The sequence below is a fragment of the Maniola hyperantus genome, chromosome 18 (genome assembly GCF_902806685.2).
Source record: "Maniola hyperantus chromosome 18, iAphHyp1.2, whole genome shotgun sequence".
NCBI lineage: Eukaryota > Metazoa > Arthropoda > Insecta > Lepidoptera > Nymphalidae > Maniola > Maniola hyperantus.
Genome location: NC_048553.1, coordinates 6,116,180 through 6,131,261, shown reverse-complemented (window position 1 = coordinate 6,131,261; position 15,082 = coordinate 6,116,180). Strand labels below are relative to the sequence as shown.

The following is a 15,082-nucleotide window of genomic DNA, read 5'->3' as shown; positions in this document are numbered from 1 at the left end:
TCCTAAGATCGTCGATCCTCGTCTGAATCCACCTCGTACAAAGAGAACGTACCTGCGTGTTGACATACTTATCTGAGTTTGTAAATATGTGATAGATTTAGCACAAGGCCTTTCCTTCGATCCAATCATATTTGATTTAATTTTACAATTTTTAAAACTGGATCAGCAAGGGCAATGCTATCAATTTGATGAATGGAATAAAAGTAAATTTTTAAAATTTACATTTAAGTAGCCGACAGGTGGAGATGGCAATTGGGTTATGGATCGGGGGGACGCCCCGTACACCCGAACAGCGCCCGCATCGGATTAGCGCGGAGGCTGTGCGGGTGTGCGGGGAGTTCCCACCCCGATTGCCATCTCAACCTGTCGCGGACAATAGGTAAGTTCATATTCCCATCGCAAGGTGTCGCGCCGTCGTTGGCCGTTTGCCCGATTGGACTTGTCACGCATCTCTTCTTCGCTCTGGGCTGGTTTCCGCACTTAAACGTTTCCGTGTGTTGTGCGTGTCACGCATCTCATGAAGGCGCGGTTGCGAGACGGAACCGGAGATTAGAGATGGACAATTTCATAGGTAGGTATTTAATATGTAAAACATCACGTGAAAAGCCTTTTCATTTGTAACATTTGCTACCTTATTGAAACCTATAAAAAACACGAAACAAAATCTCACAAAGTTTGAAAATTATTACATTTTAATTCTGCTTCATTGTTAAAAAACAGAGCTAAGATGCTAAAGAACGTGCGAGCTAGAACACTCGCATCGCTGCGTATTATAAAGTGAAAAACTTCTAATTTTAATGTAGCAAGCAATCTTTTCGCTCTTACTATCATATCAAGTGCAAGCGCACTCGGTGCGCCCTCTTACGAATTTGTGTATCCTGTTAATTTTGTGTGTGTAGCGAGCGCGAATTGAAAAGTGCAGTCAATTAAGCTAAAGCTATTCAAGTAATTGTTATCAATGAAACTGCAGTTTAATACAAAATATTGATTTATTATTAACTAAGCATAGTACGCGACAGGTCGAAATGGCAATGAGGCGGGGGAACGCCCCGCACACGTCACCCGCACTCGCACGCACTGGGTTAGCGCGGGAGAGCGGGACGTTTCCTCCCCGAATGCTATCTCAACCTGTCGCGCACTATAGTTATTTTTAGACTTTAATGAACGTTACTTATAATATTATACAATTCACAAGACATGGTTATAAACACTGCACATAATATTTAGTTTGGAGATACAAATATTAACACCTAGTGCAATCTGTGGTGTCAAACTAACAGTTTTTGTATGAACACGTGTTAAATGTGACGTCGCAAAATGCGGGTAGGTGGCATAAAAAACATGCTCGGTTTGACACCAATTTCGTTAAGTTACCAACATTGTGTTATTTGGGAATGAACTTAGCAGGAGATATAAAATCGTACATGCGGACAGTCTCGATTTAATTTTCAACGGATCAGATTCCGGTATTAGAAAAGCCCTTCAATTTCACCGCTCTGGGTATTCAAATCTATATCGTAGATGCTGGGACGGGTTGGCAGACCGGGCATTTTGGATATTTCGCCCACCATTGGTACCACGAAGCCGGCGCCCACGGACACGAAGATGTCATTGATGCGCAGCGTGAAGCCCGTGGGTGCGCCCTTGACACTTGGATCACCGGTCAGCGAGTTGGATGTCTTGGCCATACAAACTGCTAGCTTGTCGTAGCCCTGTGGAATAACGTTAACATATTTAGAGCAAATTTTTCAGTCCCCACCATTCCACACTTTACTTCCGCAACTTCTCGAATTGCTAATCAAATTGTCTCATACCGAAAGCAACTGGCGATAAATCTAATTCACACACATTTTGTGAAATGTGTGTGAATTAGATTTGACTGTGAATCAAATTGTTCCTTATGGAATAGGCTTATTTTTTATTCTTTATTTGCATTTATGTCTTCGAACAGACGTATAAATTTTCAATACAAAAATTGCTTAAATATAGTATAGAACATTGAAACGAACACAATGAAATGAACTAATGAACGCGGCAATGAAACGCATCTCATTGATTTCGCTGCTGTCGAGCGTCCAACAACACCTCACAGCTTTGTATAGTACCTATACATAGTTTATAGCACAAAGTAAGTATATGACATTACGTACAGAGTTTCGACGAAACCGTCCAGACAGAGTAATCGTAATAAGTAGGTAAGTATAATTTATAAAGGATACACTAGTACACTTACCCTTTCAGTAAACACCTTAATCTTCTCCAAGACCTCATCCGTGTATTCAATCTGTCCGGCGCCGTACATTTCCTGGGCGATCTTCTGTATTTTGTCCGGGATGGACATCTGCAGCGGGTAGAGGAAGGCGAAGCGCGAGGGGTGGTCACACGCCGCGATCACAGCGTCCGCGAGCTCTAACGCGCCCGCTCCACCCGTGGCCCAGTGGTTGCATATCACCGCTCTGAATGCGCCATTCTTTGCTGCGTACTCTTTGACCATGTTGAGTTCCGCATCGGTGTCGTTGCTGGTGACGATTAATTACAACGAAATGTACTAATTATAATGAAATATATATAAGTACATTTTTACGGTTCCGCATCTCCAGGGAAAAAAGGAACCTTTATAAGACCACTTCGTTGTCCGCCTGTCTGTTTGTCAAGACCCGTCAAGGGAATGAAAACCTATAAGGTATTTCCCGTTGAGGGATCATCTGGGGATCATGAAGTTTGGCAGGTAGCATTGTCCTGTAGCACAAGTAAAGGGGAAAATCCGAAAACCGTGAATTAGTGGTTACATCACAAAAAAGTGTTATTTTTGTACGATGCAGGTACTGACCGGTTCTTTTCTTTAATAATGGAAGTCAAGGCAAGGATTTCCAAGTTCACCACCACATTCTGAAGCACTCACCCGTGTCTGTTGACAGCAATGACGACGGGGACGCCGAATTTGTTTCCGTTGCTGATGTGTTTGCCCAGGTTGCACATACCCTTACTAAGCAACTCCAGATTTTCCTGTAACACAACGATAATTCAGAATTTAATATTTATCAAATCTGAATCGCAGGATTTCAGAATGTTCTAGATATATGAAACAATATGTAATATTTGAGCCTCCTAAATAGAAAAAAATATGAAAGATCACAATCACCGCGCAGTGCGGCGTGTCGCTACTAGGGCGGCACTTTATGTCGAAGAACTTCTCCATACCTGGACAAAGGCATAGCTCGTACCTGCAAGTAGACGTCGTGTAGCGGCGCGCCGGGGCTCACCGCGGGCCCGCCACCGTGCATCTTGAGCGCGCGCACCGTGCTCACGATCACCGCGCAGTGCGGCGTGTCGCCACTCGCGCGGCACTTTATGTCAAAGAATTTCTCCATACCTGGACAAAGTCAATCCAAATTCATACTAATATTATAAATGCGAAAGTAACACTGTCTATTTATTCCTTTCAAGCCTATAAAAGCGTGAAAAGAACAAATAGAGAGAGGTACTTCCGGACAATAGGGAATAGACTGAAAACCGCTGAACTGATTTCGACATTATTTGCTGACATTTTCTTGCATCCTGAGGATAGACATAGGCAATTCACATGAAACGCCTGCGAAATATGCAGCCAATCTAATGGTGTCCGGCTTGATTGAAAGGTTAACCTTTAATCACAGAGACAGAATTTAAACTACGGAAGCATCCAGCTATTTGGAGCTGAGGTGACTTTCCCAAACTCCTAAATATGTTCAAAGAAAGCGGTTAAAATAAGAGAAAAATAAAAAATCCACGTGGATACAGTCGTGGTATTGTTAGTAATAAAAATATTTGTAGCTTGGTTAATGTGAGGAAAGACCTGTCATCCTTCAGAACACCCGATCGGCCTGAAGCGGAGCAGGACAGCGATTAGTGACACTAACAGCTTCTGAGACCAAGACCCGGCCAGGGGTCTATGAGCCAGCAAAGTAAATTTACCGATATCAGATCCGAAGCCAGCTTCAGTAGCCACGTAGCCGTCAGCCCGGGCCAGTTTCATGGCGATCTTATCAGCCAGGATGGAGGAGCAGCCGTGGGCAATGTTCGCAAAGGGCCCCGTGTGTACCAATACCGGTGTCCCTTCCAATGTTTGCATCAGGGTCGGCTCGAATGCATCTTTGAGTAACACCATTAGGGCACCCGTTACTCCCTACGGATGTGCATAAAAGTTTTTATTACCTATTTGCAGAGGTACTGAAAAAGCGCACAGAATAGTCGAATAATTTTAACTTTCTTCCTTCTTCTTTCCTTCCCCGGGCCTAAGCACTAGCTCCAAAATTTCTCAGTGCTTGAAGTTCAACTCACGCTCAGTTTAATTCACGCCCTCGCTAGTGAGGTATAGTCCCACCTACCACCAGTTTACTCAATTCCCTTTTTCACAATGTTAAAAATGTAATTATTAAGTCTAATCTTGTAATTTATTGTAAAAAAATGATATTAGGTATGTTAAACTTACCAGATCATCAGCAGTAACAGGATTGCCACTCTTATCCAACGCTACAACCATATTAGCCAGTCGCTCCTTGATGTCTTCAATATTTTTTCCCAGGGCTAGTACTGCCATGATTTCCGAAGCTACGGATATATCGAAACTGCTCTCCCGAGTGAAACCTTTCTCGGTAGGTGATTGACCGATTGTAATTTTACGCAGGTATCTGTCGTTTAGGTCCACAACTGCAAAGAAGTGCAGAAACCATAAAGTTTTGTTTTTTAACGACTTACAAGTATTATTAATCGCACAAATCAGACAATAATTCGTAGGTACAAGTATACCGGCCCGTAACTCCGTATGCGAAGAATTATTTAGTTCCGCGAGACGTGCCAATGATGTCACGTGTGCATTTTTTTTGGTGCATCCGATTGGTTACGTACCTACGCCGTACCGACGCAGGTACGATTTGTCCGTAAAAAGCGAAAAGCATAAATTGAGGTTTTTTTAATTTTCAGTTTGAAAACTCTAATTTATATTAAAAATGTAATAAGTAAATTAAAATCTTTGTTCAGACAAAATTAAGAAAAATGATATCTCAACAAAAGGCTGCAGAGATTGCAAGCATTCGAAATAAAAATTTATTAATTTACCTCTGTTCCACATAATTTTATTGGTGTCGATATTCAGTCTAGCAAATTTGGTTCTTTCCTCCGGCGTCAAAGCGTCAGGGTCTGTTTTGTTTATACCCAATCTCTTAAGCCTTCTGAGTTGAATCGCGGAGAACTTCCTCACTCCCTTAATCTTTGGTACAAGGCGGTCGTAAAGGGGACCGTCCTTTTGTGTGAGCTCGTGGAAAATTCTAGCATCCATTTGCGCTGCTAAGAGGTTGTTGGCTGCGGTGACAGCGTGAATGTCACCCGTAAGATGGAGGTTGAAGTCCTCCATTGGTATAACCTGTGTAGTTTTGAAATCTCTTTGAAAATGTGAATATATTCTGAACAATAAATATTTAAGAAGCTGCGATTTTTTTTCAATTATAAGATAATTTTTTTCTACTGCTGTAATTTTATTTAAAACTAGATAGGTAATGGCCGTTGCTGTGTCCGCTTGGATTTAGGTTTTTTAAAATCCCGTGGAAACTTTTGATTTTAACGGGATAAAAAGTAGTACTCTCCAGGTCTTTAACTATAACCATACTAAAAATCATCTAGAGCAACTGATCTGCAGCCCGCAGAAATCGGTTGTTTACCCGGGATAAAAGTAGTCTGTCACTTTCCAGGTTTTAAACTATATCCATACAAAATGAAATAAAAACCACGTCGATCCGTAGCTCCCTAGTAGATTGAAGGCAAACTAAAGTGTGCTTGTACACTTTCGAAGTTATGATATTATTAGTAGGGATGAATTTGTCTTTTACCTGCGAGTAACCTCCCCCAGCGGCGCCTCCCTTAACGCCGAACGTAGGTCCTTGACTGGGTTGCCGCATACACGCGAATGCGTTGCGACCACGGTGCGCCCCCAACGCTTGGACCAACCCTAATAGAGTGGTACTCTTACCCTCGCCGAGTGGAGTCGGTGTTATTCTGCACCAAAAACACAAGTATGGCACTTGGCTTGACTTGTTGGATTGTTTTCGTTAAACTAAGGAGTTAGGCTGAAATCTAAAAAGTGCATTTTCACTTTGCTCGGACTTAAGACACTGTTAAAATGAAACAGCATTATATAGCTAATGCTAATATTATATATGTCTCGTTTTAACTGGAACTTGAGTCTGAGCAAAGTCAAAGTACGCTCTATAGATTTCAGCCTTAGAATGTAGAGGGAAGAAAATTAAATTCTGCAACACACCATCAACTGCTCTGCCGTGGTAAACGAGATGGCATTAAAAGCTAATTTTGCTGTTTTCCTAATTACATAACTAGTTCGTCAAATGATCTTTCTTGATACCTCTATACATGAAAGTATAAAAAAAGAAAGACATGAAAATCGAATGTTTTCACAAAACTTTAAGCGCCATTTTCTCGATACTGGTTTTTCTGATTTAACATTTCGATTACGGCGGCAGCGGTCTGGTGGTGGTGGCGGATCAACAAACTGGTGCAATCACCAGTAGCAAAACTAAGAAAGTTAGAAATTACTTACCCAGCAACGACGATGTACTTTCCACCACGTTGGTCCCGCAAACGGTCAAGGACAGAGAGCGAAATCTTTGCTTTGGTGTTGCCGTACTGTGACACCTCGTTCGGGAAAAGTCCAATCTCCTCCGCCAGCTGACTTATGTGCTTCGGTTTTTGGGAGCGCGCTATCTCGATATCACTAGGGGAAAAATCCTTCGGTTACGTATGGCGATTTTTTTTTGAAGGAATTAATTTGATGTTTAACTATGTGTATAGTCCACGACAGGTTGAGATGGCAATCTAGGTGTGAGGCGGCGGGACGCCCCACACACCCGCCCGTCACTCGTGCTCGCCCAGACCGGGTTAGCGCCGGGCTGTGCGGGTGTGCGGAGAGTTCCCTTCCCAATTGCCATCTCGACCTATCGCGTACTATTCTAATGTCAACACTCAAAAGACAAGATAAAAACCACATTACCAATTTTTGTGCCTTTTTTAGCTATATCGCAGGGAAATGATTTTTTTTATTCTATATTTTATTTGGGGCTTTTCTTTAAAAAAAGAATGCCAGCCCCTTTGTTCCCTAAACTAACCGTACCTACATATTGAACTAATTTTATAAAATAAAAACTAAGATTTGATCAAATCCTCTATGCATAGGGTACCTGGGCGGTGGAGTAAGCGTATTGAGACGCAGCGTCTGCAGCGGCCACACGGGCGCGGTGGCACGCTCAAGCTGACGCCGCGCCGATATCACAGTGTTCCTCATGAGCATCGCGACGGTCATCGGACCCACGCCTCCCGGCACGGGCGTTACGTGCGACGCTACTTCTATAGCCTCTGAGTATGCGACGTCTCCCACTAAACGCTGACCGCTCTTCTTGGATGCGTCTTAAATTATAAAAAAAACATCATAGCTCGTTGACACTTTACCACGATCTCAAGAAGATAATCACTGATATTATTAGGCGCACTTCACAATTACCTATCCAGATAAATTCAAAGTTCACACAAAACACTACACAGTAAGAACTTTTCTGAGACTATATCCTAATTGCGGTAAAAATCGCAATTTATAATTGCCTTTTCGATTTCGAGTACCTAAGAAGGTGTCTGTCTAAATTGTTTGTTCAAGTGCTCAATGCGAAACAATTCCATCATTTATCTACGTTAAAAAATTTAAGTAAACAATTATTTTGGATTTATATGTATTTTAGAAGTGAATTTCAAGACAATTTGTGTAAACGAGATTGATAAACGTTTTATACCCACATTGATTACCTACTTGCAAATAGAAACGTTTTTTACTTAAGTAAAATACGTTTTATATGTTAGGTACCTACTTATACTTTCTTAATTCGTCAAAAAAAAAACAACACTGTTGAAAACAAAATGGGCACTAAAATAATAAATGTTTCTTAAAAGACCTAATTAAGATTTAAAAAAAGGTTCAAGATGGAACTTGTTGCAAGTGCACATATAATTATTTGCTAATAAAGATTGTTGGTACAAATCACTGAACGCGTTAAATATTTTGTAAACATCTGTATGTTATTTTGTCGCCTTTTGTTCTACCTACGGAACAAGCTAGTAAACAGTAGTCAGACGTAAAGAAAAGCCCATAGCAAAAGCAGAAACTACCGAATTGTATGATAGGTAGGTATTAGGTAATAATTTTAAGTTTCATACAAAAATATTATCAGATAGTTTAGGTATAACAAACGGGCGAACGGGCTGCAATCGACTAAACTGTTGATTGCAGCCATCGACAGCAGCTGCCGACATGCGACCACGGCAGCAATCGAATAGTGCCGCTCGTCTGTACAATACGCGGCAGAAAGTATAATGTAGTGCTTTTAGAATGACATTTCGGCTTTGTAGAGCGTTGTCTCTGTCACTCATACCTATATGACTTTTTGTCGGTCTCAACGACAGAGACAACGCTCTAAAAATCTGCTTTCTCCTTCTAAAAGTCGATGTACATTACTTTCGGCCGCGTACTGTAAGTACTCTTAGCTAACCAGGAATCGAACCCCGTGTCTCTTATTTACAAAGCGAATTCGCATGCACTACTATCCGTGAGATCGTAAAAGAATTGTTATAAAACACCCATAATAATTATTAGGTATTATTATTGCCTACAATATGCATTTTATGGCTCAACAAAATCAGTTTTATTTTTGTTACTCTGCCAGAAGTTCTACGTTAATGTTCTACGCATAATTCACATTATGCACAATTGCGAAGACCTTGTGGAGTCAACACCTTCTGAGGAAGTTCTATGCCAGAGTGAAACGTGCTTAGTTAGAGTATTGGAGTGTTGTTTAAAAGGTTTGTGTGGTAGTGTGTATTGCATGCTAGTCTTGCATCAATGTGAAGTAGCGGAAGGGTTGGCCAACGCCAGATTACAGATTTTTTTTAAAACCTGATGCCACGTGGACGAAGGTGCATGCATCATCTACTTGAATCGAGATAGCTTGCATTCCGTATCCGTATGGACTACCTTTTGTCCCTGAAAATCGACGAATTCTCTTGGGATTTTCAAAAAAACCTTAATTCATACGGCAGAAGTCGTGAGCATCATCTAAAAAGTAGATAAAACAATGCTAGAGTAAAGGAAATGCTTACCAGGTATGGCATTAATTCCACAATCGATGACCACTGCTCCTGGCTTAATCCAAGATCCACGAACTAATTCGGCTCTGCCTATTGCCACTACGAGGATGTCGGCAGTCTTGGTCTAAAAAAACAAGTTGGGTAACAGGTTGGGTACTTTGAGTACTTACCTAACTAACTGACTGACAGATTTGTTTTGAATGGAACCAAGCAACGACGACTAGACTGAGATCACATCATCAGATTCTGTAGGTATTCTCGTAAGTATTATCATGACCTCAAATGATTGCACATTATTTAGACAGATAGCCATTTCTCCTTTATTCCTAGATTGTAACCTACACTTTATTTGGTAAGGATATAATATTAATAATTTAAGAAATGTTGTTGAAAAGATTTGGCAAGGAACTCAGAACAACTTCCCGAAAAAAATCTTTGATAATATACCTACAGGCTTTTGACAATTCGAAAGTGCGATACCATAAAGTTGTAAAAGAAACTCACATTACACTACCTACTTTTTTGGGCAGTCTTGTAAAAAATTGTAAAGCCTTATTTTACTTCATTGGAATACTAACCACTTCACTCAAGTTCTTCGTCTTCGAATGGCACACAGTAACGGTAGCGTGTTCCCATTTCAGAAGCTCGGCGACTGGCGTGCCCACGATTCTGCTCCGACCCAGCACTACAGCAGTCTTGCCGGCGATCGTGACTCCCGTACGTTTGATAAGTTCCAGGCAACCAGCGGGCGTGCAGGGGATGAAGCCCGACATATCGCCGAGGGCGACGCGACCTTCGTTCATAGTGTTCAATCTGAAATACAGGGCCTACAATAAATATACCTACACCATCATCATCTTTGCGCACGGGTCTCCTCTCTGAATGAGAAGGGTTTGACCATGCTTAAAATGCATGTAACTATGTACTTATGCATGTAAAATTTCGAGGTGCGTGCCGGGGATCCAACTCTAGGCCTTCCCGACTAGGAAGCAGATATCTTGATTTCAATTCAATTTTCAATTTTATTTGTTTTACTAGGTTAGGTTAGGTTTTAACCACTAGGCTACCATCACTTGGACATGGACGACTTAGGTATTCTGAAAATAAAAGGCGATTTTTCCTCTGTTTTAATCTATGATCTCGGTAAAAAGATGTATCCTGAACTCCTGACTCCCTCACTAACTCATCAAAGCCCGGCCCTTGTACCTTGTAAGTATCTAAAAAGCTGAAATGTTGCATAGAGGTTCTTTTTATAATGTAGACAAGGAACAAGGCCACGGTATTAAAGTCGCGGCGGGTGGTTGCTAGAAATTTAAAATATGAAAATAGCCTGCTAAAACCAAATTCATTGAAATGATTATGCGTGATCTTACCCATCAATATCTTTCTGAGGAGAAACGGCGTCGGTAACCAGGGTGGCATCCATGGAGTGCGTGGAATCGAGAGGCATCTGTACGATGATGCCATGAACCAGTGGAGAGTCATTGAGTGCTGCCAACTTAGCCAGTAACTAAGAAAACAGAAAAGTAAACATTACAAAAAAATTCAACGTCTTTGATATTTTTATATCAATGACCGTTTCTTGCTCGACTGTATAATATCGGCTTAGATTTGCGCTGGAATATATCCTCACAGGTGAATGATGAAATAAAATAATGAAATTACCTACATTAAACGAAAACAACTAACAATTCAAGATCATGCAACACAAAACAAACGTTTCATATCAGCTAAGGTCGGTCTGGGGTATCGCGGTTATGAAAAACATCGTTAAATTGTTTATGTAAATACTTGTAAATAGAAGTTACCAATTATTATCTATTGTTATAATATTACTTGAGTTTGATGAACAGATTTTGATCAAACTTTCACAATTGCGTACTTTAAGATAATATGGCATTTTTATATTGAAATGAGGCTTCATCAGGCGTGGTAAAGAAGAGTCGATTTAGATGCTTTATTATTATTTGACCACGGTGGATTTTAATGTCGTTCAGAAAAAAGAGATGGTTCCAAAGTTAATCATTCTCCCTTGAATAAAAGGAGAAATTATAACTGACATCAACATACAACGTACGCCTATACCTATTCAATGAACCACGTAGACCTGTTATGAAATAATTTTCAGAAATTCCATCTGCGCTAAGCCGCGAATTGCTACAAGCTACTGCACAGCCAGGGCACTCTGGCACTGAACGATGATGCTCGTAAATTAAAAAAAAAATACTTTAATTCCCTACACCTCACGATCTTTTTCCGTCTGAAAGTAGCCTTGATATGCCTCAATGTTTGGTAATGGCTTGGTAAGAATGTTCTCAGTCCGAGTCTCAGAACGTCCCTGACACTGAATGATCATCGGTATCGGATCACTTGCGGTAGACGTCGCATCGCAAGAACGATGTCGCACCTCAATGCGATTCCCATGCAAATTCCCACGATGCGTTGTAGACATAGTACGCGACAGATCGAGATGACGTGATGAGATATCGTGTACTATACGATGACGTAAAATTCTACGATGCGTCATGCGACGTCACATCGCAAGAACTGTGAAAGGGCCCTAAGTCTGTAAAATCATTAAGTACCTCCGTTTGAGTACAATCACGAGGCAGCTTGATATGCTCAGCAATGATGCCGATGTTCTCAGCTGCCTTCAACTTCATGCGGATGTAAACATTGGAGTCCTCTCGTCCGCCCACCTGCACGATCGCCATGCGAGGCTGGAAGCTTGCCGACAGTCGGCGCATGTCCGACACTTGCTGACGGAGGTCATTTTCGATAGATCTGAAGGACGAAGAGTAGAAAAGCAACATACAAAATATAACAAGTAGGTTAGTTGGTAAAGTTCCTAACTTCTATGTAACTTAACGGTAAAAGGTGGAGATAATAATAAGTATACCGTATAGATAGTTCAATCCACGATGACGAGCCACACTCTTTGTCCCAATTGGTTACAATGCAGCTGTTAGTTTGTGAGATCTATCGTAAGTCATACGCACCGATCAGCGATGTGGGCACACGCACAAGAAGATAAATTAGGCAAAGATCATTCCCCGCACCCGTGGTTTCCCCGCACATAAAATAGTGGGGCGCGTCTTCGTGGATTGAACTATGTACATATCTATATAATTAATCAAAATCACACCAAAATGAACCATTTTAGACAAATTCATGGTAAAAATTGGATTGGTATACTGTACACATCTCTCCGCTCCGTTTAGGTGGATACCGGGCCAAGTCCGAGAGATTGTAAACAAAAATAGTCGGAGAAATATTTTGACGAAAAAATATAGATAGCTTAGATATTTTTATAAAATTGATACTTATTCAGATGTTTTTCGTAATAGTGAAGTGTAAAAAAATTCGAATGAAAGAAACAAAAAAAATAACAACAGAGGGTAGTCATACCGAGCGACTTCAGTTCCCGAAATTAATTTTGCCGTCATCCTTACAAGTGGACTGGCAGATAGCAAAAATCCCACTGACTTAGCTCATTGATACATCAGTCTACTCCTCAACCGTCACCTTAGATAACCCGGGGTCGATACCGCTAGCAACTAATTTATGCTTTGTACAAATTAACAAAAACTTTCATCATACAGATAATTTTCATATGGGAATCATTAGGAAGTACCTATCAAGTATCAATCCTACGCATTTTTAGTAAGTAAGTAACACTGTGTGTTGATTTGTGTGCCTCAATGCAAATTGTACCTGACCGACTGACCACTCCATAATCCATAAGTACTACTTTATGGGGGTTCAAGAATTATGAAAGAAGAATGTTCAAGACTATTTATAAGATTTTGCAGTCAGTTTTGCACTAATCAATGGTGGCTGGTGCAAACTGGTGACTACGGTGATACTAGCTGACAAAATAATATCGGTAGGTATAACTCTGCTCCATCAATTATTACCACTCATGATATATGATTACTTCTAGGTCACAAGAACATAGTGAACTGTAAGTACGTGTTAGAATAAACTAAGGACAGTTACTGGACTGTAAATTAGATTTAAAAATTAATCATAAGTAGAAGTTTAAGCTAGAATAATATTACTTATTAGCCCATAGGCTAGATGGTAGTAGCAATAAAGCTACCATTTTATAATGGTGCTTTATGGTAGAAAAAAAAAAAAAATGATTGATGTAACTGACTGATCATAATAATCAATCGTCAAGCGGACGCCCACCTATAGTCCGCGTCAGGTTGAGATGGCAATCGGGGTATGAGGCGGGGGGACACACCGCACACCTGCACGTCACCCGCGCTCGCCCGCACCGTGTTAGCGCGGGGCAGGGCTCCCCGATTACCATTTCAACCTGTCGCGTACTATAGGTATCTAGCGAGCGTTTGCGGGTAGGTACGCAAAACTGAGTTGCCGTGCATTTCTATGAAATTAGATAATATAATTTTTAAACTTATACCTTGTAGATAAAAAACAAATCTAAACCTACCTTGAGCACTCAGTACTAAACTTTATAAAAGAATTTTTAAATAATGATCGGACAAAATTTATCGTCATTTTGAGCTTAGATACCTACCTACTTAAACTATAAAATATAAATCAATAATGATATATAAAATGATTCCAACACACATCTTCCTTTTGTAAAATTGTATCTAATCTAATAAAAGTTTGACCTGATCCTAAATATCTGTAAATAATATTATCATAAACAATAAATTATCTAATGTAATGCGTGTATTGTGTAGGTCGTTAATTAGCTTCTTTATTCATCGAAAGCATTTTAAACAACGCATAAAAGGGTGGTGGGAAGCTGCTGGAATCTGGATGAGGAAGACTGAGGACCGAGCGTGGTGGCGCTAAGTTAGTAGCGAAGGTATGGACTATTCAACATTGGACATCCGCAGATTTTCAACAAAATATAATAGACTTTAAATCACATATGAACGTTCAAAGATCTACCTGCCTATAGGTTTAATCAAACGAATGGCTAATCTAAATGAACCAGACTGTCTACTTGGTGTGCAGTCAGATGTTAATATTATCTTCCTATCGTCATAATATAGGGCGACTAACGGTAGTCGGGACCGCGTCCATTTAAACATTAGTACCTAGGTATTTGGTATGCTTTATTTTAAATCCGACCATTCTTACTTAAAAGTTATTTTCTTTCACGAAGAAGAAATCTAGCCATATTTACTTCAAGCACGGATAACCTAAATAATTTCTGTATTTTAAGCAATAGTTAAACTTGTAGTTACAAAAATTAGAACAACAGTCGGAATAAGTTTATCTAGGTATTTCTACTTACAAAAGCACGGAATCCAAATCTTCTTGAGTTTTCCACATGTTCACAGCCGGTACGAATTGTTTATTTATTGTCACTCACAACTGCATAAATGAGTAACACAATTTACAAGCAATTCAGTTAGCGTCAGGCCGCACACTAATTGACGAGGTCCTTTTATAAACCGGTTCCACCTGAGAATATTGTAGGGTAAAGTATAAACATACGACGGTAGACCGTATCGATCGTCTTTTACATATAGAGAGCCAGCGCGTGCCAGACCTTCGTTATTTTATAAAACCTAAGTTTCTCTGCGTATTGTCTGCGTACTGTACACTACGAGGAACGTTTGTTTGGATCATGGTGGCTTTAGGAGGTATCAGGTAATACAGGTGTTAAAAATCTTTCGTCAAAGTCTAATTTTTTTATATTTTCTTCGGAATAGTATTAGAAATCGTCATGCATTGCCAGACACGTAGTATCTGCCAGACACCCTTAAAGTTTTAAACTTTTATTACCTGTTATCTCCTACCAGATCCAAACTTCATAGTCGCTGATCGTTCCTCCCTGTGTTGAGGACAATATGCAAAGAAACCTTCAGCTTAAAATAACGAAGGTCTGGCACGCGCTGGCTCTTAGGCCAGTAGG

General features: G+C 40.4%; 1 protein-coding gene across 2 annotated transcripts; it reads right to left on the bottom strand.

The window, feature by feature from the left end:
* Positions 1-970: 970 nt before the first annotated feature.
* Positions 971-14,610, bottom strand: pug (pug C-1-tetrahydrofolate synthase, cytoplasmic). 2 transcript variants are annotated; one of them, XM_034978195.2, is made up of 15 exons: positions 14,459-14,610; positions 11,763-11,961; positions 10,551-10,687; positions 9,756-9,990; positions 9,190-9,301; positions 7,227-7,452; positions 6,590-6,763; positions 5,865-6,030; positions 5,098-5,401; positions 4,472-4,689; positions 3,955-4,165; positions 3,225-3,373; positions 2,903-3,006; positions 2,234-2,519; positions 971-1,712 (listed from the first exon to the last, which is right to left on the bottom strand). In XM_034978195.2, exons 1-15 carry the CDS (start codon positions 14,494-14,496, stop codon positions 1,470-1,472), a joined length of 2,802 nt encoding a protein of 933 aa, XP_034834086.1. In that variant the 5' UTR covers positions 14,497-14,610; the 3' UTR covers positions 971-1,469. The 2 variants fall into 2 exon arrangements, with proteins under 2 accessions (XP_034834086.1, XP_034834085.1); XM_034978194.2 differs by lacking the exon at positions 14,459-14,610 and adding an exon at positions 12,586-12,730.
* Between the last annotated feature and the right edge of the window lie 472 nt (positions 14,611-15,082).